At 44.7% G+C, this 25,302-nt stretch overlaps 1 protein-coding gene across 1 annotated transcript in view; it reads left to right on the top strand.

The window, feature by feature from the left end:
* DPF3 (double PHD fingers 3) overlaps window positions 1–23,673 on the top strand; it is a 260,049-nt gene extending 236,376 nt beyond the window's left edge. Inside the window, exons 9-11 of the mRNA XM_012537113.3 lie at window positions 9,537–9,649; window positions 19,266–19,347; window positions 19,864–23,673. Of these exons, the coding sequence (XP_012392567.1) occupies window positions 9,537–9,649; window positions 19,266–19,347; window positions 19,864–19,934 (266 nt within the window). The 3' untranslated portion in view covers window positions 19,935–23,673. The remainder of the gene's footprint in view (window positions 1–9,536; window positions 9,650–19,265; window positions 19,348–19,863) is intronic.
* Window positions 23,674–25,302: the final 1,629 nt, after the last annotated feature.

Here is a 25,302-nt window from a genome sequence, read left to right as displayed (position 1 = left end):
TTAAATTTCTTGCAATTTCCTCTCCCTGTAATTCTCCCTTCTTTTCCCTTAGGAAATTCGTCCTTCAAGGCCCAGCTCAAATGCTACCTCCTCTCAGTGGCTTTCCCCAAGCTTCCCATCATTGATTGCTTCTCCATCTGTAAGCACTCTATTCATTCCCCTATTATAGCACTTATTACACTGTATTATAGTTTTTTCAAAAAATATAACCTATAATAGTTATCTGTTGCTGTATAACAGATTACTCCAAAACGTAACAGCTTAAAATATAAATATTATCTCATAGTTTGTATTGGTCAGGAATCTAGGTGTGGTTTTGCTGAGTGTCTTTGGATCAAGGTTTCCATGAAGTTGCAGTCAGATTGTCATCCAGAGCTATGGTCTCATCTGAAGGCTCGACTGAGAGAGGACCCTGTTCCAAGCTCACTCGCATGGTTTTTAGCAGGATTCATTTCCTCCCAGGAAGTTGGACTGAGACCTTTCCAAGGACGTCTCACAACACAGCAACTGACCTCCCTTAGAGCAAATGAGTGAGAAAGCATAAGACAGAGTGCCAAAGATGAAAGCCAAAGTCTTTTTAAAACTTAATATTAGGAGTGACATCCTATCACTTCTGTCATATTCTACTTGCTAGAGGTGAGTCAGTTAAGTCCAGCCCACCCTCAAGGGGAGAGAATTACACAAGCTTATGAATACCAAGAGACGGGGATCATTGGTGGTCATCTCAGAAGCTGCCTATCACACCTCCTAAACCTGAGCTCCTCAAGGCAGGATCCACGCCTCATTCATCTTCGAAACTTCAGCACCTAGTATAGTTCCTGGCAGTTGTAGGTGCTCATTGAATTTGGTCAAATTCAATAGAATTATTTTTCTGTAAGAACCTGATCACGATAAAGTAAATTGCAAAGTCAGAAGAACCCTCAAATTAGAATTAAAAATGATTTAAAAGATAAAATGAAAGACAGAGTGTTTAAGTGTCATGGACACACTGTCAGTCCTCTATTTCTAGGCACTTCTATGATTGCTTCCCAGCAGCACATAGAAAAGGCCAGCAAAGCAAGAAAGCATCATTTTCCTTTTGACTTGGCACAACTCTGAAATATTTTTGAAAGAAAAAATTGGAATACCATCGCAAAGCTCCTCAGACAACTCGAGAACTTACAGCACCCGTGAGTCCATCTTCCAGTTCATGGAAGATCAGCAGTTGGAGGATCACAGGCAATCAAGTGTTGACCAATCACTGCTCTTTTCTACCAGCTCTCCATCAATTATACCATAAAATCCTCCCAGACAGAAGATCGCAGGCTCTCCAATCTGAGCAACAATTTCTTCTTCGGGCTCACTTTTCCAAAGAAAACCCAAAGCCTTTAGCCAGCGCCCATGGCTAGATGCTCATGATGTCCAGAGAGGGCTAACATGCACAGCCAATGTCAGGGATTCACATACAATATTGATGTTGGGCTCTGGACAACGATTCAGTCTGGGCTCCATGCACTGCTGTGGGACAAGCATCACTTTGGCAGATGGTTGCCTCCAATCTACAGTTCCAAGTGAAGATTTAGAAGGAGACTTAACCTGAGTTGCTCATGTAGGGGACCCTCTTCTTCCATGCCTGCCTGGTAATATCTGCCCACTGTCACACAAACAGCTCAGTATCGCTCATGATGAAACCTTACCCAAGGCCTCTGCTGCCTGCAGACTCATTGACCACCCATCTGTACAGACCCAACGTTTTGCATGGGGGTGGGTGGTGTGGTTGATGAAAAGTGCTTTTAGTTTCTAGATTTCTTGTGCTTTCTGTCGTGGTATTGGACTAGGAATGGGCTAGTTCAGTGGAACATTTGCCTGAAATTCTAGCAGAACTAACTTACTTTAATTTCCTTCTTAGTTTCTTCCACATTGAGTGTCAGCTGCCAAACTGTAGAAGGCTTGTTTATTTCACCAACCAGATGGGCAATTTGGGGTCACAAATACCTCTAAAAATAGTGTTGATAGGTGGCATAGACAGAGCCACAGCTTTATGGATAACAGATTCCTATCATTTCATTTAATATATTGGAAAACTAAGGCCTGTGAGGCAAAGTGACTTTTCTCAGGGACTCAGATGTTGCATCATATATCAAATTGTGGTACTTGCTCCATGAGGGCAGGTTTTGGTTTTCCCCACTACTGTATCCCCAGTGCCTAGAACACTGCCGGCCACATTCATTTATTCAAAAAATACTGTTGAGGGAATGAGTAAATGAATAAATGATCCTTGGTACTCAGCTGCAGTGACTAATTAGGGGCACTGGGATCATTACCGTGGTTCTTGACATCTTTCTGGTACCTTGGCCCCAACCTGGGACAGTCAGGTAAGTTATATAAAAGCAGGTCAAGGCTGTCCCATGCCCTTATTTCACTTTAAGAGGACTAGCTGAAGTGCCCTCAGGCTTATATGTGAGACCACACTTGACCATGAAAACTTGGGGAATTTCTAGGGCCATTTGAGAATGGAGCCATGAGCCCTTAGTGATTGAGCCCATTAAAAGTGCTCCTAATGTCCTTGCTTGAATGGCTTTCTATGATTATTAATGATAATGATTGAAGCAACAATCCCTGTGGCTTGTCTCCTGTGTGACATCTGGGTGCCCTAGAGTTTGACAGCTTTGAGGGAGGATAAACAGACCCCTAAGATGGGTCAGACTTGCTGATGGTAAAGTGTTTTAGCCAAGCAAAAGGCAGCCATGGCATCCACCATCATTTATTTTGAATGCGTTTTTGTTTGTATGGTCTTTATCCTTTCTACTCTTTCTCTTCTTTGTCCTCTTTGAAGTACATTAAAATGGTGAGAAAAAAGGGAGCCATGCAGGTGCCTCTGGAGTGCCATTGTGGTCCTTGATTTGTAGATGTCTTAGTATTAGAAGAACATCTGGGGCAGATGGGAGGTAGGCCTGTAGACCATTGTAGAAGGTTTGCAAAGCAGGGCTGGAGAAGCAATCTATGTGGGGAAGCAGTGCCCGGATAACACGCTTGTCACAATGTATGTGCACAGAGTTCAAATTCTTGATGGCTCAGAATTGGTTCCTCCCTTTACAGATTAAGTATAATAACTCAGAGCTTCATTCCTTCGATAAGGAGAGAAAGAGAGAAAGGGAGGGAGGGAGAGACAGAGACAGAGAGAGACAGAGAAGGAGAGAGGGAGAGAGAGGATAAGTGAAAATGAATGGATCTGATGGAGTGAGATGGCTTCCCAAAGTGAGCTAGTAATATTTTTTTCTCCGCAAATTACTCTTTAACGTGGGTGATTCAGATTTGACTGCACTGTGCATAAATTCTTTAGCTAAAGCTTCTTATATATTTTTGCAATATGTAAATATTAGAAATTGTATGTGTGTATGAATATAGAGAACTGCTAGAAATTTGAGCCAAATTAGTTTCTAATGAATGCCTATGGAGACTTGTTTTTGGTGCTTTTTCAGATTGGAATCGATCCTACATATTTTATATGATATGATTTCTATAAACCAGGCATCAGACCAAGGAGTGCAATTTGAATTTTGCAGTTACTTGCCTAAGAACTGTGGTATTTAGGTTTTCCTTTCCTGAGAAATTAGTTTTTAAGAGATCAACATTGATGAATAAGGTAATAAAATATAATTGGGTGTTTATCATTTCACAATGAATAAATAATAGACCATGCTAGTTCCACAGTTATTTGTATCTATTTTATTTATGTTTTCAGCACATACCTAGCAAGATAATTTTTTTTCTGGAGCTCTAATTTAATCAGTGATGTGGCTTAGCCTAGTCCAAATTAAATATTGGCAATAATGTAATGAAAAACTCTTTTAATAAGGATCATAATGTAAGAGACACATGTCATAGCCATTTGTAGATTTCTTTTTGCCCAGGGTTTGTTGAAAATGAACTGTGTTTCTCTCACTGTGCTGAGTATCTATAGCCTGACACTGACTGGTTAATGGCTCTGTTAGCTTCTAAGTCACAGTTGTAATGTGAACTCAATCAACAAGGTATATTTAGATATTTTTGTCCCTAAAAGGTTGGAAATATCCATGTGTGTGGGCAGTTGTGTATGAGCATGTGTGGAAGTAGGCAGCTGTAAATATAAAACTAACGCTGGTTTTGCCTGGATATTCATCTGTGTGCCTTCTCACTCAAATACCGCGAACTCCTGTTCGCTGTCCCTGAACATTGTCAGTGTCTATGCACATGGGTTCTGGAAAGCCATGACGTGTATCCTTCAGGTGGCAAGGGGGCAATCCCTGCTTTCAGACGCCTGCCTTCTCTTTTTCACTGAGTTCAGTAGACTGCAATTTCATACATACCAACCTCATGAACAATCTTCTTTCTGAGAAGCGTCTCACATCCTGCTGGTTTCCCTTTTCTACCCAGCTGCTGAAATAGCACCCCAAAGCCAAATCTCCGTTGTCTGAAAGCCCTGTCCAGAAGTTAGGTCTCCGCACATGGTGGTCATGGGTTACATTTCCTGTTTCAACTTGTAGGGAAGATTGAGGTCCGTTTTGGAAGGGATTAGGGCTGGATTAAGAATGTCTCTTTACACCAAGTTCACCACTGGACCAACTGAACAAACGGGCAGAAGATTTATTGAACCCTCCTAATAGAACAAGTTTGGAGGAACACTCAGGAAGGACTTGGTTTTTAATGATCTAGCTGGGATGAATCATGCACACCACGCCACTTTCTAAATCCATTTTGGTAATTGAAATCTTATAAATGTCCTGTTGAATCATCTCACCCAGGGGACCCGGGAAGTGTTGTTTCCCCTTCACTCCATTGGGCTATTTAAATAGCAATGCAGGTATTCCTCGCTTTAAGAAAACTGGATATATGGAAAATCTAGATTTCCAAGCAAGCACTTTAGAGAATGATGGTTAATTTTACAAAACAGATTAAGACAGGAATCTTTAAGTAGTGGGTGGCCATAAGTAAATTGCTTTACTGCCAAGGTGCCTCTTTATTTTCTACCACCCTTGAGTTGGAAAGACTATTTATTATCCACTTACTTCCAAGGATTTTAGAAATTAGTTCTGGGCAAAAATAAGGACTTCTAGCAGTAAAACTTAGATATGGGCTTCTAGCACTTTCCTTAGCAACTTTTCCTTTTGTCCAACAGTATGCTTTATTCCAGTCATTTCCATGGTAGATAAGAAGTCTTATCCCTATAGTTTTATCTGGGAAATGACTTTTCCAGTTTGTAGAGAAAGGCAGCAGACAGGCAACCTGTTCTGGTGGCACAGAAAGGAGGACTTAGTTCTGGGCATAGTTTTTGCACCTGCTAATGGCAGCTTGGGTGACTTAACTCTTTGTGTCTCACCCTCCGCAGCTGAGAAGTTGCATCCCCTCCTTTCCTCTCCCACTTGAGTCTGAATTCTGAACTGAAGGAGCTCTGTAGCCAGAGCTGAGGCTAATCTTAGTCCTACATTTTACCTGGGGTGGAGGCTGTGTGAGCTTCGTTCCCTTCCTTTGGGTGTGAAGGTCTTTGGGGGGAGGCTGGTGACTGTCTCAAAACCGGAACACAGAGAAAGCCCATGGGATTTTTTGAGACACTTCCAACAGGATTTTCTCAAGCCCACTTGCTACTGTTCACTGGTCCAAAGCTATCCCAGAAAATGTCTTCAGTGGTCGAGAGGTCTTGAAAAGAGAGTTGGCTCTCAGTAAATATTTGGGGAGTGTTGTTGGCTTCATGAAGCATGCACCCCCCCCACCCTCACCCCCGGAGGCATCCAGAGGCCAGCTGTGGAGCTACATGTCACGCTCTGGAATGTGCTGACCTTCCTTCCCGGGGAAGGTGACACTGCTGAGGGTATTATTATTAGTAGGGCAACTTCTGCTCAGCTCTGTCAGCAGGCCCTCATTCAGGGTCCTTATCGAGCAATGACAAACTCATGAACCTTTGGCAGTCAACACCGCTGACCACCCTCTCCTTCTTGAAAGCTCTTCTCTGGGCCGCTGAGACCCATACTTGAACGGTTTGCATCTTACCTCTCTCCAGCCATCCTTCCAGTTTCCTCTGTTGGTCCTTTCTTTTGATCTTCAAATGGTTGAGTTACTCAAAGCTCAGTCCTAGACTTTTTTCTTTCTTCTTTCCTCTTCCTTTCTCTTTTTTCCCTTTTCCTAGATAATTTCATTAACTCTCATGGTTTCTATGACCACCTATTTAGCAAAACCTCCGAAATTTATGTCTAGTTCATATTTCTTTTGAGCGCTAAACCCCTATATTCGACCATCCGCTTGACATTTCCACCCAAAGTCTCACAGACTTCCCAAATTCAACATGCTCAAAAGAGAGTTCTCCTCCCCCTCCCCCATTTGGTCCCTATATGCTTTCTGTAGTTCCTCATTTGAGTAAGTTTCACTGCAACCCACCTTGTTTCTTAGGTCGGAATCTTGAGACTATTTCTCATCATCTCTTTCCCACACTCCCAATGCTCAAATAATGGTCAAGTCCTGTCAATGATTTCTTTAATATTTCTCCAAGCTCCACCTCCACCATCCTTGTCTCTCTCCTAACAGCAACATCCACCTCCAAACTAGTTTCCTGGCAACAATTCTTACATCTCTACATTCCCTCTGCCCCCCGCCCCCAGTTCTTTCCTTAGACAGCAGCTCCTTCCTTCCTCCTTTCCTTTCCTTTCCTTTCCTTTCCCTTCTTCCCTCCCTCCCTTCCTCCCTTTCCTTCCCTCCTTTTTGATGACTTAAATTTTTCTTTGTGTTTTCCTTATTTAAAAAGACCTTTTCAACTTTTTATATTGAAATAATTAGAGCTTCATAGAAAGTTACAAAATATATTACTGAGAGGTGCCATGCACTCTTCACCCAGTTTCCCCCAATGTAACATCTTCCGTAACCATAGTACACTATCAGAACCAGGCACCTGACACGATGCAATCACAGATCTTATCCATACGTTATTGGTTTCATTCACACACATGTGTGTTTATGCATGTATGTGTACACTTCTATGCAATCTTATCAATACGTAACTCACTGCAATCAAGGTTCAGAACTGCTTCACCACCCAAAGATCCCTCGTGCTGAAGGAATGCTCCTTTAAAAACACAAGGCAATTCAGTCACTGCCTTGCTTAAAATGCTTTAATGATTTTAGAGCCCCAGATCCTTAAATGAGGGCCACAAGGGCCCATGTAACTTGTCTGTAGCTACCTCTCTGGGCACTTCTTGCCCTCCTCCTTTTGCTCGGCAAGCCTCTGCCTACTGGCCTTTCCCTTCCGTTGAATTTGCCAAGCTCCTCCACTGCTCAGAGCCTCTCCACGTGCTGTTCTCCTCACGTGGAATCCTCTCCCTCGCCCACTCAGCTAACTCCCCCTCATCTGCCAGGTATCAGCTTAAAGATCTTTCTCAGGGAAGGTTTCCTTGACATCTCAGACTAGATTTGATTCTCCTGTGATTTTTTTCATTGCCAATTGTGTTTTTTCTTTACAGTACTTACACAATTATAGGTAAATAGGTATGTGTGTAGTTTATTAATTTGAGTTCTCTCTGACCAGACTAGAAGGGTTTGGGGGTGGGGGTCTTGCCCACCACTGTATCTTTTCTGTCTAGTGCCATGGCTGGCCTAGCAGATGTTCAATAAACCCTAGCTCATGAACAATTACTGTAAGCTGGCTGGTTGTGGCTGGGTGTGCCCTAAGGCCGCAGAACAGGGCAACATCAATCTGCTGTTCTAGGTATATACTCCATGAATTCATCTTCAACCTTACCAGATGCCCTATCTGAGAACCTGGGCATCTATGGCCCAGACCACCCAGAATCTCAAACTGGTATTTTCTCTCCTATTCCCATCCCAGTGTTCTGTGTGAGAGATCAGAATAGGGAACAACCCTGGCTAGTGTTCTTCTTAGACAGATCTTTGAGATGCTGTCAGGAATATCAGCTGGATGTTCATCCAGGCTTTTAATGTAAGCCTTTGCTCTCCCCAGAGTCGCTGGCATGGTGTCACTTTGAGAGGGTTATTCAGAGCTGTGAGGGTCTAAGTTGCATGGCTCCTGAGAAGTCCTAGAAATGCTTTTAGATCAGTCCTCTCCTCAATGCTCCCACCTGCTATTTGCTAGGTGTCCCCAACTCCCCTCACCATGAGTCATTCTGTCCCCACTCTCACTCTCAGAGATAACTCAGTGTGGTTTGCATTGGTGGCGGCCCAGATCTGAAGGGTCCTTATAGTGACTGAATAGACAGTATTTCCCCCAAAGGACCATGATAGAACTCTGTGAGGGTTTGGAAAAGAAGAAATGGGGGCCTCCTGCTGGGATGTGGCTTTGCCAAGGAGTGGTGGTACCGCGTGGGATCTTGACTGTGGGGGACACTGGGTTGGACACTGTGTTGGTTGCCCCTAATTGGTGCCCCATCTATACTATCCTTCTTTAGAAGCTCACAATCCCTCATGTGAAAGAGGCGACACATGCACTATATGGTGGATTTGGCAGAATTGGGAGAAGGGTGAACCCCTAGCAATAGGCAAAACTATCAATTCTTTTGTGACAGAGTCAGTAAAGGGCTTTGCCCGGGGTGTCTGGGCAGATCCCTGTCTGATTCACAGCCCTGGGAAACCGGGGGTCATCATCCAAGTTTCCCTTCCCTGCCAAATAGGAGGTCAAGGTCTTCACGTTCTGTGGCTCACAGCTGTCCTCCTGCTGCTGGTGTCTCTCTTTTGAGTGGGCGGTGGCTGAGAGCAGAGCCCAGCTCCAGTGTAGGTCTGCTGGGGCTGGGTCCTCTTAGGTCACATTAATGTCCCTCCCTGCTCTTATTATTGGCTTGGCTAACGTGATACATAGGATGGAGAGAAGAGTTAGAGCCAGTGACGAGTCCTTTCAGGATAGACCTGGCTGTCGTGCTCCCTTGCAGTGGTGCTCCACTTCTTCACCCTCCCTGCCAGGCTGCTTCCCTCCATAGGGCCTGTTACTGTGCAGGGCGTGGACTTCTGCTTGTCCCCTGGGCGTGGGCATGGACACCTTAGGTGGCAGTGTAGTGCCTCCCAGTGCCCCCTGAGCTCTGTTCCCGGGAGCCTCACATGTTCCCTCTGATCTCCTCCCCGGTACCCTAAGGCAGTGTGCACAGCTTTGCAGGTCAGAAGGCTCAGCTGCAAATAGCCCATATGTGTTACCTCCCACCACAATCGATGCCGGGGAGGTAATGCTGCTGACTCTCACGGTGTCGCCTTGTGCTGTGCGATTTCCTTTCTCTTTCTCTCTGATCACCACTTTCTGTCCTCATCAACTGGTTACGTCTCTGGGGGAACATGGCTCTTAGGGCAAGAGGACTTGGATGACATCTCTCCTCAGCAAAAGGCTTAATACCTATTTCTCTCTTTGAGCGTTGATCTGATGTAACTGTGGGTGGTGGTGAGGATGGTGGGTAGGGCTCCAGCCAGGCTCCCACTTTACTCCAAAACCCGTGCTACCCCACCCTCCCTCCAAGTTGGCCATGATGTTGTGGCATTGAGGGGTGACAGGTCAGACCCTCTGGCCCTAATGCTGCCATTTCTGCTTCCTCCAGGTCACCCCACCTGCCTGCAGTTCACCCTGAACATGACCGAGGCTGTCAAGACCTACAAGTGGCAGTGCATAGAGTGCAAATCCTGTATCCTCTGTGGGACCTCGGAGAATGATGTGAGTGTGGGGCTTCCCGCATGGGAGGGAGAAATACAAGGAGCTGGGAGTCCTTCGAGGATTGGAGAGGAAGGCAGGATTCTCATCACTGGACTCCTGGGGAAAATATCCATCAGGACCTCCTTCTTGACTTTTGCCCCGAGGACCCTTGGGACCCTTGTGCTCCAGGGACCTTGGGTACTCTTCGTGCCTGTGGAGAGAGGTGCAGGAAGTGATGGCCAGAGGCTGCCTTGCTGGCCGTTAGCCCTCAAGGGTTCATTGATAGACAATGGTGCCCACTGCTTACGGTCGGGATGTGCTTGGCTCTTTACACCACGTTCTGGAGTGTGTCATCTCACTTGGTCTAAATGTTAAGTATAATAGATGCAGAATTTAAAAAACCCACATTTTGGTATGGACAATTTCAAATATATACAAAGATAGAGAAAATAGTGAAACTGAGGTACCCCCATGACTAGCTTCAACAATGATCAATACATGTCCAATCCTGTTTTTGTAAATATTGCCACCTCTTTCTCCACGATATTATAGTCCTAGTCATAATATCATTTCACCTGTAAATACCATATGTGTCTAAAAATACAAGGATTTATGTTTTACAGCTTGTGAATATATTTATTTTCAAGTTAAAAAAAGAGATAAGGACTTACTTATTAACAAATATAACTAAAATATTAACAATAATATTTTAAAAAATCAATGATTCCTTAATATAATGAAACATCCAGTCAACATTCCTATTGCCTCAATTGTCTTAAACATTGTGTTAATAATCATAAATTGTTTTAAAACGTTTTTATTTACAATTTATTTGAATTGGGATTCAAATAAGACTCATACATTGCAATTAGTTGATATGTCTTTAAAGTTTCTTAATATATAGGGTTTCCTTCTATTTTGATCTTTTTTCCCTTGATTTTTTTTTGTGTTACGCGGGCCTCTCACTGTTGTGGTCTCTCCCATTGTGGAGCACAGGCTCTGGACGCGCAGGCTTAGCGGCCATGGCTCACGGGCCCAGCCGCTCCGCGGCATGTGGGATCTTCCCGGACCGGGGCGCGAACCCGTGTCCCCTGCATCGGCAGGCGGACTCTCAACCACTGCGCCACCAGGGAAGCCCTCCCTTGATGTTTTTGGTTGAAGAAATCAATTTATTTGTTCAATAGAGTTTCCCATGACTGTATTTTACTAACTGCATCCCTGTGGTGGTGTTTGACATCTTCCTCTGTCTCTTGTATTTCTTGTACATTGGTGCTTAGAGCTAGAGGCTTGATCACATCCAGGTTCTCTTTCTTTTTCTCTGTCTCTTTCTTTCTCTGTCTCTAAAATATATAAATAGCAAGACTACTTCATAAATAGTGAGGTATACTTTCATCAGGAGGTATGTAATACCTGGTGTCTCTCTTTTCATGATGGCAGCATCTTTGACTACACTGACTATTTCATTAGGGGTCGCAAATAGTGATATTCTTATTCCATAATTTCTTCTTTGTTTATTAGCTGGAATATTTCTATAAAGAGAAACTTTTCCAACCTCATATTTGGTTACCTTCATGTATAGATTATATAGAAGAGGCAGGATAAATACTAGATTCTTTCCCTTTATTTATCAGTTTTCAAAATAAGGGGTGGATTCAACACGTATTCATGATCAAACCCTCAAGAAAATAGAAATTGTGGGATATTTTCTTAACATGATAAACTTTTTATACCTTAGAACTAAAGCCATTGTCTTATTTAATGGAGAAATAGTAGAGGCATTTCTGCTAAGATCAGGAACCAGGTAAGGATGCCCACTATCTCTATTACTATTCATAATTTTTCTAGCGATATTAGCTAATGCAATTAGACAAGAGAAAACAATAAGTATAAGAATGGCAACAAAGTAGAAAGTTTTTCTCCATTTCATAACTTTAATAGTATATCTGGGCAAGTCTAGAGAATGAATAGTAAAGCTAACTCAAACATTAAAGGTAGCAGGATATAAAATTACCATACAAAAATTAATAGCTTTCATATGCACAAATAATAACCAGTTAGAAGACATTATGGTAGAGAAACTCCACTTACAGTAGCAACAAATAAGAAATATTTTGAAATAAACTTAACAGTAAGTATGTAAAACCTAAATAAAGAAAAATTTTAAATGCTTTTGAAAGGCATAGAAATAGATTTGAACAAATGAAAAGACATTGTGTGACCTTGGATAGAATGACTCAACATTGTAAAGATCTCAGTTCTTCCTAAGTTAATTTACAAATTTGATTCAAACCCAATAAAAGCACCAACATGCTTTTTAATGGAACAAGACAAGTGATACTAAAGTTCATATGGAAAAACAAACATGCAAGAATAGCCAAGGAAACACTGAAAGACAACAAATTGTGGAGGGAGTCTAGCCCTGCTAGATATTAAAACATACTGTAATGCCTCTGAAACTAAAACAGTATGGACAAAAAGACCAGTGGAATGGAATAGAAAACCCACAAATTGACCCAACTACATATGGACATTTAGTATAAAATAAAGGTTGTATCTAAAATTACTGGATCAAAGATGGACATTTTCATGAACAGTGCTGGGACAACAGGGTAACCATTTGGGAAAAGATAAAATTAGGTCCATATCTCATGTAATATGTAAGAACAGCCTTCAAGTGGACTGGGAATATAAGTATAAAAAATAAAACCATACTAGTAATAGAAGAAAACATGGATGAATTTCTCTTTAAATATAAGGAAAGATTTTCTGTGACTCAAAATTCGGAAGGAATAAAAGAAAATGTTGACAAATCTGACCACATAAACATTTGCATAGTAAAAAACACAATAAAGTAAAAAGACAACTGATAAAATGGGAGAAAATATTTGCATCATATACCACAGATAAAGGTGGCAATATATAAAGAACTCTTAAAATTTGAGGAACAAGGGACCATAAACCTGATAGAAAATGTGAAAAAGGTATCAAAAACAGTTCACAAAAGATATAAAAATGACCCTTACATATTTGCAAAAAAAAGTTTGAATGCACTCATAATTAAAGAAATTAAAATGTAAACAAAACTGAGATATCATTTCTTACCCATAAGAATGGGAAAGAAAAGTATGGCAGTGCATTCTGTTAATGAAGCTGTGGGAAAGGTGGCACCGTTATATATTGTCAGTGGGAATACAAAGTGGTACAACCCTTCTGGAGGGAAATTTAGCAATACCTAACACAGCTACTGTGCACTTGACTTTTGACTCAGCTATCTCACCTATAGGAATTTACCCTAAAGATATACCCACAACTCTATGAAAATACATATGCGTAAGGTTATTCATAGTCACACTGTTTATAATTGGAAAATATTGGAAATGACCTAAATGCTTATACACAAAATGGTTGAATAAAGGATGGCACAATGAAGTACTAGGCAGTTGTAAAACAACAACAACACGATGTAGATCTTTATGAATTAATATGGAGCGATTTCCAGAATTTGTTAAATAAAAAAGCACAGTAAAAATGATATCTACAGTAAGCTGCCATTCTTGCAAGAAAGGCATAAGAAAATATACATATATCTATTTACTTGTGTGAAAGAAATACAGGAAGGATAAGCAAAAAACTAAAGAGATTGGTCATCTACAGGGTAGGTGGGAATGGGGTAGAAAGAATGGGGAAATGGGGGTGGGATAGTAGGGATGGGGGGTAACACTTCTCTGAAAATACCTTTTGTATAGCTCTGACTCTTTGAACCAAGGTATTGTTTCACATACCCTCAAGATAAATACTGAAATTCAGCCAGGAGTTGGGGGAAGCGAAAATGGAATATGAACAGTAACAAATGAACTTAACTATAATATAAATAGTAACATGGCCATACTGAAGGGTAGGGAAGGAAAAAATTAACCTAGATAACTTTGGAAAGTAGTATTTGACTGTGTATTTTAAGGCTAAAGACAGAAATGACTATACACATATTATATGCTAGTTAGGAAATTTGTTTCTCACAGGCATGTGAGTTAGTCATTCTGAAACTACTTGATGTGTCTGCAGGTCTGAACGGATACATATATATTGTGAATAATGAGAGCCAGGTTTCCCAATGTCCGAGAAAGAAAAATCAAATAAAGGGGGAAGGCCAGACTGAACCCTGTGGTCCTGGGTTGGAATAGGGGGTATCAGTATGAATTTATGCTTTTAAATATAATATATTTTGTTTATATATCTATAACTATTTATATGTACACACACATGTGGATAAATACAGAAATAAATATAGATGTGCACCTACACGTACATTTATTTCCTAACTCTGTCGTAAGGGCCTAGAAGCAACGACAACCCAGAAGCAATGAGTACCTATAGCACCCAGATATTGGTTTCTAAATACCATTCTCCAGTAAAAGGAGCCAGGGATTCTTGGAGAAATAGCTGGAGCTGGGAAAATGTAAGAGGAGGCCGGAGCCTCCTGTGGTACTAGAAAGTAAGGAGGTGCTAAAAAATTGGTAAAGGACACAGGAACTAACTTGAAGGAATTCCTAATGGCCCAATCGGGAACAATTTGAGCAACAAAGTAAATAATGATAGTATTGGATTATAACCCAAAGACAAAATAAATATTCATATTAACATTTTAAAAATTGAATAAGTGAATGAATTAATGAATGAATGGGGAAGAGGTAAACTCTTCCTTAGAGCAGGATTACAATTAATAAATGTAGAGGGCAGAGGGAAATCACCAGTAGACAAACATCATGGTATGGTTGTTGTAAGCAAGAGTCATCAATTGATGCTAAAATTAGCAGGCAAAAGTATGATGAGAAGCAGAATATTTGCTTGATCTCAAAGTATCTCCCCTACCCGATTACTTATTAATATGTTACAAAGGGAAAAACCATAACTTTACCGTGGAAAAACTACACTACAGATACTATACTACCTTAACTATAGGATCAGAGTAACATTACTAGTAATAAGATACATTGGTGTCCGTGCCCCCGATAAGGTGCACTGAGAAGATCTCCTCTTATGGAAGAAAGATCAGACAAACTCAGACTGAGTGACATTCTACAAAATCACTGGCCTGGACTCTTCGAAAGTGTCAAAGTCATGAAAGACAAAGAAATCAAGGAACTGTCACAGATTCAGGGCACTAAGAATACCTAACAACTAAATGGAATGTAGGATCCTGAATTGAATCCTGGAGAAAAGGACTTAAGTGGGAAAAAAAGCTGGTGAAATTCAAATGAGGTGAGGTCTGCAGATTAGTCAATAGTGTCATGCTAATGGCAATGGTGATTCCCTGCTTTTCATGATTGTGCTGTGGTAATGTAAGATGTTAACTTTAGGGGAAGCTCAGTAAAGTGTGCGCAGAAACTCTGTATCATTTTTGCAACTTTTCTCTAAGACTAAAATTATTTCAATATAATAAATTAAAAAATGATGGGATGTTTCCCTAGCATCTAACAAAAGTGACAAAGTTTTTAGAAAATAGTATCTATGGACTCGAGGATTTATACATACTTGATTTATTTCAATCCATTACAGTTAAAATTGTCCCATATTTGGGACAGTGTTCCCACTTTTGTTCCAGTGGGAACACAGTTTGGATCCTGAGTCCTTCTGACATGACCTCAGTAGTATTTGTTTTTTTAATATTTATTTATTTTTTGGCTGCGTCAGGTCTGCACACGGGATCTTTTGTTGCAGCGCGCAGGCTCTTTGTTGAGGTACAGGGGCTCCAGAGAGAGCGGGCTCAGTAATTGTGGCATGCAGGCTCAGTTGCCCCGCGGCACGTGGGATCTTAATTCCCCGACCAGGGATCGAACAGGCGTCCTCAGCATTGCAAGATGGATTCTTAACCGCTGGACCACCAGGGAAGTCCCTATCTCAGTAGTATTTGTTTCCTTGCTTTCCAATATGTAACGATACTTACACATTTCATGCTCCAGACCTGGAATCAGCCATTTGTCCAATGACTCCTGGTTCCTTTTAGTGGGCAATGGTCTTTAGAAGATATAATATGGGTGATGGGGTGCTAATTTTTACTGCATTAGTCATTGTTTGGGAGCATTTTCAATGGACAGGGCTAGAAAATAGGTTTTGCTTGTTTTAAAGATAAAATACACTGTGAATTTACACTGATACTTCCAATTCATTGCCAGAACTAATTATAGGGTTTTCACTTAACCTTATCACTCTTACATCTGTATTTTCTTTTAACCATGTCAAAATTTTTGCTACTCATTACCAACATAACCACTCATTTGATACACACATAGAATATCAATTCCACTATTAACAACACTAATATGATTGCTGAAAAGAAATATATATATGTATGTATATGTATATGCATATTTGCACTTGTTTTTGTCCTTAAGATATATTTGACTGAGGAGGTACAGTCCAACTACTTGTTTCCAAGTCACTTGGAATAGTTTCTTTCTGTGTGGTTATGCCACCAACTAGTACGTGATTAGATTCATTTGTTTCATTTTTTTTTTTTTTTTTTAGTGACAGTTACCCTGTGAATTTTGCTTTATGACCATGTAAAATATTTACTGGCTCCAGAGTCAAATTTTTAAAATAAACAGTATGTTCAAAGAAATCTAACTTCTATCCCTACCTCTTTTACACTCTGCTTATAGGACCATTTTAAAAAATTATGGTTTATCTTTCTATTGTGTTAAATGGAAACGTGTGTATGTGCACATGAATCCATAAGAAAGTGGATGCATTTTCTTAGAAAATGGTAGAAAGATATACCTGTTTTCTTTACTTTGCGTTTTCACTGAATATCCCGGAGGTTACTCCACAGCAATGTATAGACATGATCTTAACTCCTTCCTACAGTTGCATAGCTCTTCATTAGTTTATTCAACCAGTCCTTTATTGATGGACATTTGGGTTGATTCTGGTCTTTGGCTTTACAAATAGTGTTAATGTAGAGGTTTTTTGTTGACTTGGCAGAACCTTAGGGGAGGAATCAAGGAGTGAGGCTGCTCGGGCAATAGGGGGTGCCTCTCACATAGCCAGGGATTTACCCTGCACATCCCAGAAAGGGATTCCCATTCTCCTGGAACTGTAGCCATAGGTGAATTCTGGTTCTTGACTACTTGGGAGTAAGATGTCCTGAAATTGTGTTTCTCATGGGGGTCCGCATGGGCTGGGGTTTTTTTGGTGGGTTTGGCTGGCAATTATCTGAGAAGCAAATGGAAAAGAAGAGAATATGGTGCTAGACAATGGTCAACCCATGAAAGAGACATTTAAACCCACAGATGCCTTGGTTTCCCTTTGGGAAAGTCCAATCCAGTATATTCTACCTCCTTGTATTTCTCGTGTCAGCACTAGAGTAGGAGTTACCAGTGTATTTCAGATATTAATAATACTGTTTCTCACAAGTCTCTCCCTGTTTTCTGTCCCTATCCTAACTGGTTTCTCCTTGTATTATCCCTAAATCATGTTGTCATTTAGCTTATCTCAGCTCCAACAGTAATGGTGTAACTCTTTTGGAATAAACCACACTGTTCTGGTTTTCATCCTACCTTTCTGACTGCTGTTTCTTAGTCTCCTTCTGCTCTGCCTGGGCCTTAGCTTTGGTGCTCCCCAAGGGCCTCTTCTTGGCCTTCTCCTCAGTAACTTTTTTGAGTCCTTGATTTTTCAGAAAATTCAGCGAAAGCTATGGATTTACCCTTTGCTCGGAAAAATGTACCTCTGTACCTATACACAGAGCTGTGCATATAATTTCTAGGAGTTCACGAACACCCCTCCATGAGCACAAGTTCAAAGACATCTGCTCTCACGTACTCTGGACTTCCCTTCCCAGGACCTCCAGTGCCATCTCATCACCAGTGACTCCCCAGTCCATATCTTACGCCCAGGCCTCTCTCCCGACCTCTAGCTGCCTCCAGGCACCCTCACCAGGTGATCTGTAGACCTACAGATCATGTTCATAGCTGAGGTTGCCTTCTGCCTCCCACAGGTCTGCTCCTCTGCCCACGCCTTAGTGGATGGCTACATCGTTTGGCTTGCCGACCAAGCCACCACCTAGAAGACATCCTTGATTTCTTCCTTATCACTCTCTACATCTAATCAATGACACTCAGATGGAAGCAAGCCCCTTTTCTCTCCCCCAAGCCACAACCCTAGTTCAGGCCACCATCATAAGTTATCTCTTACCTGGACGACTGTAGTAGCCTCCTAAGTGGCCTTCCAGCCTCAAGAACCAATCTCTCTCCACCTGGATATCTTTTCTTATACAGCAGCTAGTGAGATCTTTCTATACTGCAAGGCTGACCATGTTATTCCTCTATTGCTAACTCTTCGGAAGCTTCCCATTGTCCTATTGAAAGGTCTTAGCATGATATAAAAAAAAGAGCATTCATGATCTCTCCTGCCCCATTGGCTTGCTCACAGGGGTTTTCAACTTCTATATCTACTTTTTCTAGGATCTCTACACTGGTGAGAGCCAAGGTGAGATTTGATACAGAACTTAACTTTGCAGACATCTTATAAGCCATCAAAGCAGGCCCAAAGGTCACTGAATAGAACAGGGCTGAACCTGGAGAATGGGGACCAGATCACAAACGCTTACTGAGTAGCTACTATGTGCAAGGAAGTTCTGAAGGAGATGCGGAGATGAGTAAGACAAGGTTCTGCCCCAAGGGCCTTGCAGTCTATAAAGGAGTGGACAAAAGAGGCATGTTCCAAATGGACTGGGTGTACATGTCTACCACATGCCAGGCTTTGCAGCATAAAGAAAAGTACAATTAAGTGTCCTAAGGAAGAGAAAGTACTATGAGGATGCAAGAGGGGTCAGAGAAATTCCATTTGACGAAGATTAGTGAAGCTTTGTGGAAGAGAAGTGTTTGAAGACTTGAAGGGTGGGTAGGGAATGGTCCAAAACAGAAGGGGTCAGGCACTGGGAGAGTCTCCAGGCAGAGGGAACTGCAGGAGCCAAGGTGCCTACTGTGTCCTTGGAAGTTAACCACAGCACTGGAGGGGACAGTTCTCACCTGGCTCCAGCCTCCAGCCCCCGAAGAGGCTTTTGAGAGCTGAAAGGTGGCATTGCATTTCTCTAAACTTGCATAATGAAACCCTGAAAAAGTTCTGACGTGTTATGGATGTTACCAGCAAGTATGGTTGCTGCCCGTTGCACAAATGGGAAGAGTGAGGTTGAGAGGAATTCAATTAAAATTTGCAAACATTGAAAGTACTTTCTAGGCACTAGGCAATCATCCTGGAGAACACAGAAATGCATGAAATTAGTTTTCCGCCCTTATGGAGGCAGAATTATTGGCTATGTGAGTTCAGAAGGATAAAGAACCCCTTTCAGCTTGGGTGTGAGGTGGTGGTCTAGGAAGGCTTCTTGGAGGAGCTATGATTTGAGCGGAACTCTTAAGTGGGAGTAGGATGCGCATAGTTTGGGAGACAGAGGGGGAAATTCCAGGTGTGGGCAAAGCACAAGGCATGTTCAAGGGACAGTGAGGACACTAAATGGGGCCTGGAAAGGGGCGTCCAGGGAAGTTGATCAATGGAAATAAGGCAGGCGGAGTAGGTGGGGGCCAGATGTTGGTTCTAAATAATTCAAACTTTCCTCCTCTCCTCCTACTCTGCATTCCACCAGGACCAGCTCCTCTTCTGTGATGACTGTGACCGCGGCTACCACATGTACTGTTTAAATCCCCCAGTGGCTGAGCCCCCAGAAGGTAATGGTGATGAAGTCAACAATAACAACAACAGCTACTTCTACCACTTACTGAGCCCTCACTAATGTGCAGGCCTTGTGCTAAGGGCTTTACGTGTCTTGTCTCATTTAGTCGTCACAACCCTACGGAGCAGGTATGACCACTCCCATTTTACAGATGATGAAACTGAGGCACAGCTCAACCAGCTGACATTTCAACTCGAGGGCCAAGGAGGTGTTTCCCAGACATATGGCTGAGAGGGCGAGGGAGGTGTGAGCTTCTAGAGGAAGTGGTCCAGACCCGGTGATGCTGGTTAAGAGGCACAGCCAAGGAGGGAGGGTCTTCACTGCAGTTCAACCAATCATCTCTGAGCACTTTCTGTTTCCCGAGCAGCTGAGCGACAGACTCAGAACTGGGACTCGGTCTCTGAATCGTGAAAGTCAAACTAAAACAGGGCTTACGAAAAGGTTAGGGTCGAGGGGTGGGGCTTGAGGGTCGGGGGCGGGGCTGCTAGTAATGCCATCTCATTTCTTGTAGGGAGCTGGAGCTGCCACTTATGCTGGGAACTGCTCAAAGAAAAAGCCTCAGCCTTCGGCTGCCAGGCCTAGGGCCCCAGGTCACAGAATGGGGCTTGCCGCCGGAGAGGCTGAAGCAGAGCCCAGTTCAGATCAGATCGAGCCCCTACTCCTGTATTTCCAGACAGACCAACTGTAAGGAACATCAGTAACCACAGAGGGCGTGGACACGTGGAACCGAGGGGCGAGACATCTGCTTAACTCCTACACACAGGTTTCTGTTCTTCAGCCAGCCCCTCCTGTTTCTGCCAGAAAGATGGTAAACTTTTGAAGAAGGACCCCAGCCACAGCCCTGTGGACCCCCCTCACATTTACCCTAGCACTGCGGCCCTCTCACTGGTTCCCATGTAAGGAGCCACTGGTCCCATTTTGTGACCACCCATCAGTCACTCATGCGTGGTTTGGTGTTTCCTATCTATTGTGTTCCAAGAAATCTTCGCACAGCCTCCCTGCCCCCAGCTTAGCCTCTTCATCCTGAACCCAGCAGAGGAGCAAAGAGCTGTGGAGAAGTTTTTATTTATTACAAGTCCCGCTGGAAACTTCTAGACTCGGAACCTAGAGGCTGTCTAGACGATGGAGCCCTGAAATCCCTCCTTGTTCCTTGGTCCCCGTGAAGAGGAAGAGCTGCTTCCCCAGCAGATATCCAGTGGCATCCACAGCCAGGGCGATCTCTTGATGGGGCTGGGGGTGGGGGGGGAGGCCCTGAGGGGTGGATGGAAATGTTGTGAAGATAATTCTGAGGCCCCGCCATAGCCAGTCAGTATTTGCTGTCCATCAGGAATGGCCTGGCAAGGCACCGGACCTTCAGAGCTGGGGCATCCTTGAGGAGAGACAGGCCACAGCCTGTGGCAGAGGAAGAGACCTAGACGCTGCCTTCCACTCAGCCTGGGTCTGGAGCTTTCCCTGGTGGGACTCAAGAACCAGGAAGGTGAGTGAAGGCTGCCAGGTCAAGAATCTGAAGGTTGGTCCCAAGGACTGCAGCTCTGAGAAACCCTTCAGTATTGATGTGACACTACGAATTCCTTTTCCCAAGTAATTCCTTCCTTCCACATAGTGTATGTTTGCCATTGTCTACTGAGACCTGACTCTTGAAATTTCAGGATGGGGGAGAAATGATTGTTCCCTAAACAAATAATTGGGGTGATGTGATTATTTATGACCAGGGCGACAATCACACAGAAGCTTCAGCTCGAGGGCTGCTCCTGTCTCCTAAGCTCCCCAGTACATGCTGGACTCTCCTTTTGAGAAGCCAGAGTTGGGGAGGCTCGGTTCCCAGAAGTCTGTGTTGGAAGTCAGCCCTGTGGGCTGGAGCGGACCGGGCTGCCTTTGACTCTCCGCAGCAGTGGCAACAGCAGCAACACACAAAAACTGACACATTTCTGGAAAAATCATTTGCCTAAAGGACAGGTCTCGGTGAGCAGGACCCTGGCGCACGCTCAGCTTCCTTGACATCAGCTCCATCTCTGTGGTCTGGCTGCTTACAACAAAGGCCCAAGTTATTTTTAGTCCTTCAGCTCCTGAAGAAGCCCCTGGAGCCCCAGAGGCTCTGGCCGCTTGGGCTACCTCTGCCGGGCTGCGGCCTTCTCGCCGAGACTTGGCAAGAGCCCTTCTTCCTGGCTAATTGCTCTTGGCCGGCAGACTCCGGGCAGCCTGGCACACAGCCGAGCTGTGCTGGTCTCCCCCAGGTCCTCTACGGGGTGACCTGTGGCCAATGACGGGAGTCAGTCTCCTGCAGGAGCCTGTGGCCTTGGAGGGGGTTCCATGCATACATAAGGACCTCGTTTAAAGGGCCTGACCAGATGAGATTTTCATCTTCCTCATGAGATATTTCCTTCCCCCTGCTGGTTGGTGAACCCGTTTTGGATTCCGGAGGCCCAGGGAGGGTCTGGGAAGTTGCTATGTGGTCGCATCGTCCATTTACCCCGGGCGGGTCATATCAGAGGGCCAGTTTTCCTCTCCTGACCACGCCGGCTCTCTGTCCTCCCACAAAACCCAAAGTGAGCGTCCTCAAAGGCTGGTTATTGGTTTTGAAAAATCACCTTGATTTAATTTTAGGAAAAAAGTCATCAAAATGTTCTCAAAAGCCACAAATGGCTTAAAAGTTAAAAAAAAAAGCAAATCTGAAACCAAAATAGTGACCCTACAAGTGACAGACCCTCTTTGGAGTGTGTGCAAATCTGTTCCCCACCTCAACGCAGATGATGGGGTGGCTCTGTTCTCTCTCCAGCCACACTTGCCGCCACAGAAGCTGAGAGGGTAGGATTGGGTCTCGCAGACCAAGGACGGTGCTGTAACCTTCCACAGGGATGGGGGTGGCCAGGAGTCTGGACCAGACATCAGGAAGGCCCATAGTTCCCTTCCCAGTTTCACTCCCTGAAGGATGGGCCCAACCCCTTCTTCTTTGGAGACCTCAGTTTCCCCGTCTGGAAAATGGGGACAGCAAAGCCAGCTTGCGAGGTGGCACTTGCAGGACACTGCAAGCAAACAGAAGTCATGGTCACATTTATCACCTTCTGTATTGAGAAAAGGAAAGTGTTGGTCAACAATTGCTCTTTCTTTGAGCCCCAGAGAATGAACTAGAATCACAGGGTGCACATGGATGGTCAGGGTTTTTGTTTTGCCCCTGCCATTGAGTAGCTGTGTGACCTTGGGCAAATCACTTAACATCTCTGAACCTCAGTTTGCCCAGCTGTGAAATGGAGAAAATACTTGTCCTGCCTGTCCCACAGTGACATCAGGAGTCTTAAAAAGCATAATGTTATATAAATCATCCCTGGAGAGCTGGGCTTGTCAAGTAGGGGCCCCAAATAATTTCTACACCCCCTTTCTTGTGTGAGTTAGCCAAGGTTAGACGCCTTCTTGGAATCTCCATTTTGACCAAAGGGGGTTTATGTTTTAAGGAAGAGGCTGCCTGTGGTCAGGGCCACTAGGTCAAGCTGTGACAAGAAAACTGTGACCGAGCATGGATCTGTGGTGGAAGGTGAGAGATCTATCCCGAGGCTGGGGATTTCAGAATGAAGATGCTCCCTTCTATAAGGTCAACACAGCCTAGAATGGGGTGCTAACTTCTGGAGAGGGCTATAATTCAGCTCAGTGTAACAGTCACTTAAAAACTTTGGTTTAAAGCCCAGCTCTGTTAGTTTCTAGCTGGTTGACCTCAGGCAAATGACTTAACCTCTCTGAGCCTCATTTCCCACATCTGTGAGGCTGGGAGATATGGCTTCTCCGGCAGGGTTTTTGTGGGGACGAGAGGTAATGCTGCTGAAGGTCCGGGCATGGGCTCTGGCGTGGGGAGGGACCCACACCTCGGTAGTTCTGGTCACTGGGTCCAGAGGCCACCACGTGGAGATAATGGTGCTGTTGCCTCACAGCTCAAACCCTGGGAACAGCCAGGGTGCCTTTCTCCTGCTTCACCCCGATGTTGTGGCTCCCGCCGACCAGAGAGGAGGTGAGGCTGCGGGATCCCAACCGGAAGTTGAAACCCTCTGTTTCCTGTGGGTATTTTTGAAACTGCTTTTCGGGCCTGTAGCAAATCCAGTTGGAGGCACTGGCGTGAGGAATTAGAGACAAGGCCCCTGCCAGGAGATTTACCTTCCGGCGGCTTTCCTTCTAAACCCCCCACTGGCTCAGAGCCCCTAAGGCAGGAGCCAGCAGGTCCCAATGAGCCCCTGCTCCTGTCATTGCCCCAGGGTCAGGTAGGGAGCCAGGCAGGCCTAGGAGAGCAGCTGCTTCCCCAGGCTCAGCACAGGCCGTCTGGGACCACGAGGCCAGCCCGCGGGGGTGGGGGAGGGAGGGAGGCCAGATTCCTTCAGAGCTGGGAAGATAACAGGTTTTAAGGTTGGGGGAGGGTTTGGGTTTCACGGTGATGGTTGCATGCTACCCTGGACAGTTACACTCATGGTGCATCTTATTTAGTCTTTGTGCTTTGAACACAGCATGATTCCTTTTGGCCCTTCCCTTTAAAAGTTCAGATATTTTAAGGAAGAAAAATTAGAGGATTATTATTACTTTTCCTATGGGGGCAAGTTTAGGAGAGAGATCTATGCTCTCGAAGAAAGATTATGGGCACACTTAGGCTTCCAGACTCAGAGAAGAGGGGCCCCTAGTATCCTCTTTTGAGTCGTGTGTAGGGGGTTGGTGGGGAGCGCTGAGGACCACCCACCTTCCCTGCCCCTCAGGTGGTTCTCAGACTGAATGCAGGTGCTGGGACGGCAGCCTCCCTTCCTCTCTCGCTCCCCGACCCCCCAGCCTCTCCCCTGCTGCCCACCGTGGGCCCCTCCTTAGGGTGTGCCCGTGCCCAACCCAAGGGAGACATGGCTCCCGGGGGGCAGAGCCACGCTCACACTCCCAGTGAGGATGCCCTGACCACCACGCCTGCCTCCTTTTCAGAGCTGGGCACCGCTGTCACCTGTGGTACGTTCCCATCCCTGGAGATGGGGGAGGAAGGGGCGGCCCTGAGGGAGGAGTGGGGAGGGTCAAAGATCTTTCAAGTAAGGCAAAGAGAAATGAAGAGAAGTAAAAGGAGGGGGACCTGAGGAGGGGGCCAGAGATCTGGATTCCACTCACAAAGAAGTCCTGCACCTAAATAACTAGAGGGCATGGAAAGGAAGAGTTATTATAACCCCACCCCCCAACCCCACCCCGCCTCCCCGCCCTTTTCTTTCCTCAGGCCTGATATCCTGGCAACGTGCTTTTCTTTTTTCCCCCCAAAGGCCCAGCCTTTGTCAGTTCTGGACACCAGGACAGCTCTTCCTTTTTCAAGGCCCCCTGGCCTCTGGCTCCCCGTTGGTTGGGGGGCTTCAGAGGGCAAAGCAGGCAGGAGTGGTGCCCCTCACCCAGCTGGAGGTGGGAGGTACAGAGGGTCTTCCGGTCGATGTGGATTTTCCCAACCCCACAGAAAAAGTGTCCTTCGAACTTAGTGAGATAAGCTGTTGAGGTCCTCCTGGTCTGCATGGAAGGACGGGGCTTGGTGGGGAAAGAGGTGGCAGCAAAGGACGGGCTAGATCACGGCCTGCAACCTTGGGAACAGAGGATTTCTAGGCGCTGCTTCCAGAGGGGTCAGGCCTGGGAGGCCCTCCCCATCCAGTCCCCGAGTCCAGGATGCCAGCATCTGGGACACCAAGAGAGGGGGCACCTGGCCGGTCCTCCCCACCGCCCGGCAAAGTGGATGGGGTTCCTGCTACCCCTGCTGTGTGCTCCCCTTTTTGCGATCTTACCCCCCCCACCCCCAAAGGATGCGATTGGATTCCTCTGGATGTCAGGTGAGGAATGGGGAAGTGCGTGGGAAGCACAGATACTTTCATTTGCCTCAGGCCTACAAGCCTCCCCACCTGGGCCCACGGCCCTGCTGGTTTCCTTGGGTCTCACTGGTCAGTGGTCAGAGGTGGGCTCTGCAGCTGTC

The sequence above is a fragment of the Orcinus orca genome, chromosome 2, assembly GCF_937001465.1.
Source record: "Orcinus orca chromosome 2, mOrcOrc1.1, whole genome shotgun sequence".
Lineage (NCBI taxonomy): Eukaryota > Metazoa > Chordata > Mammalia > Artiodactyla > Delphinidae > Orcinus > Orcinus orca.
The sequence above is the reverse complement of the archived record's forward strand: the minus strand, read 5'-3'. Positions and strand labels throughout refer to the sequence as shown.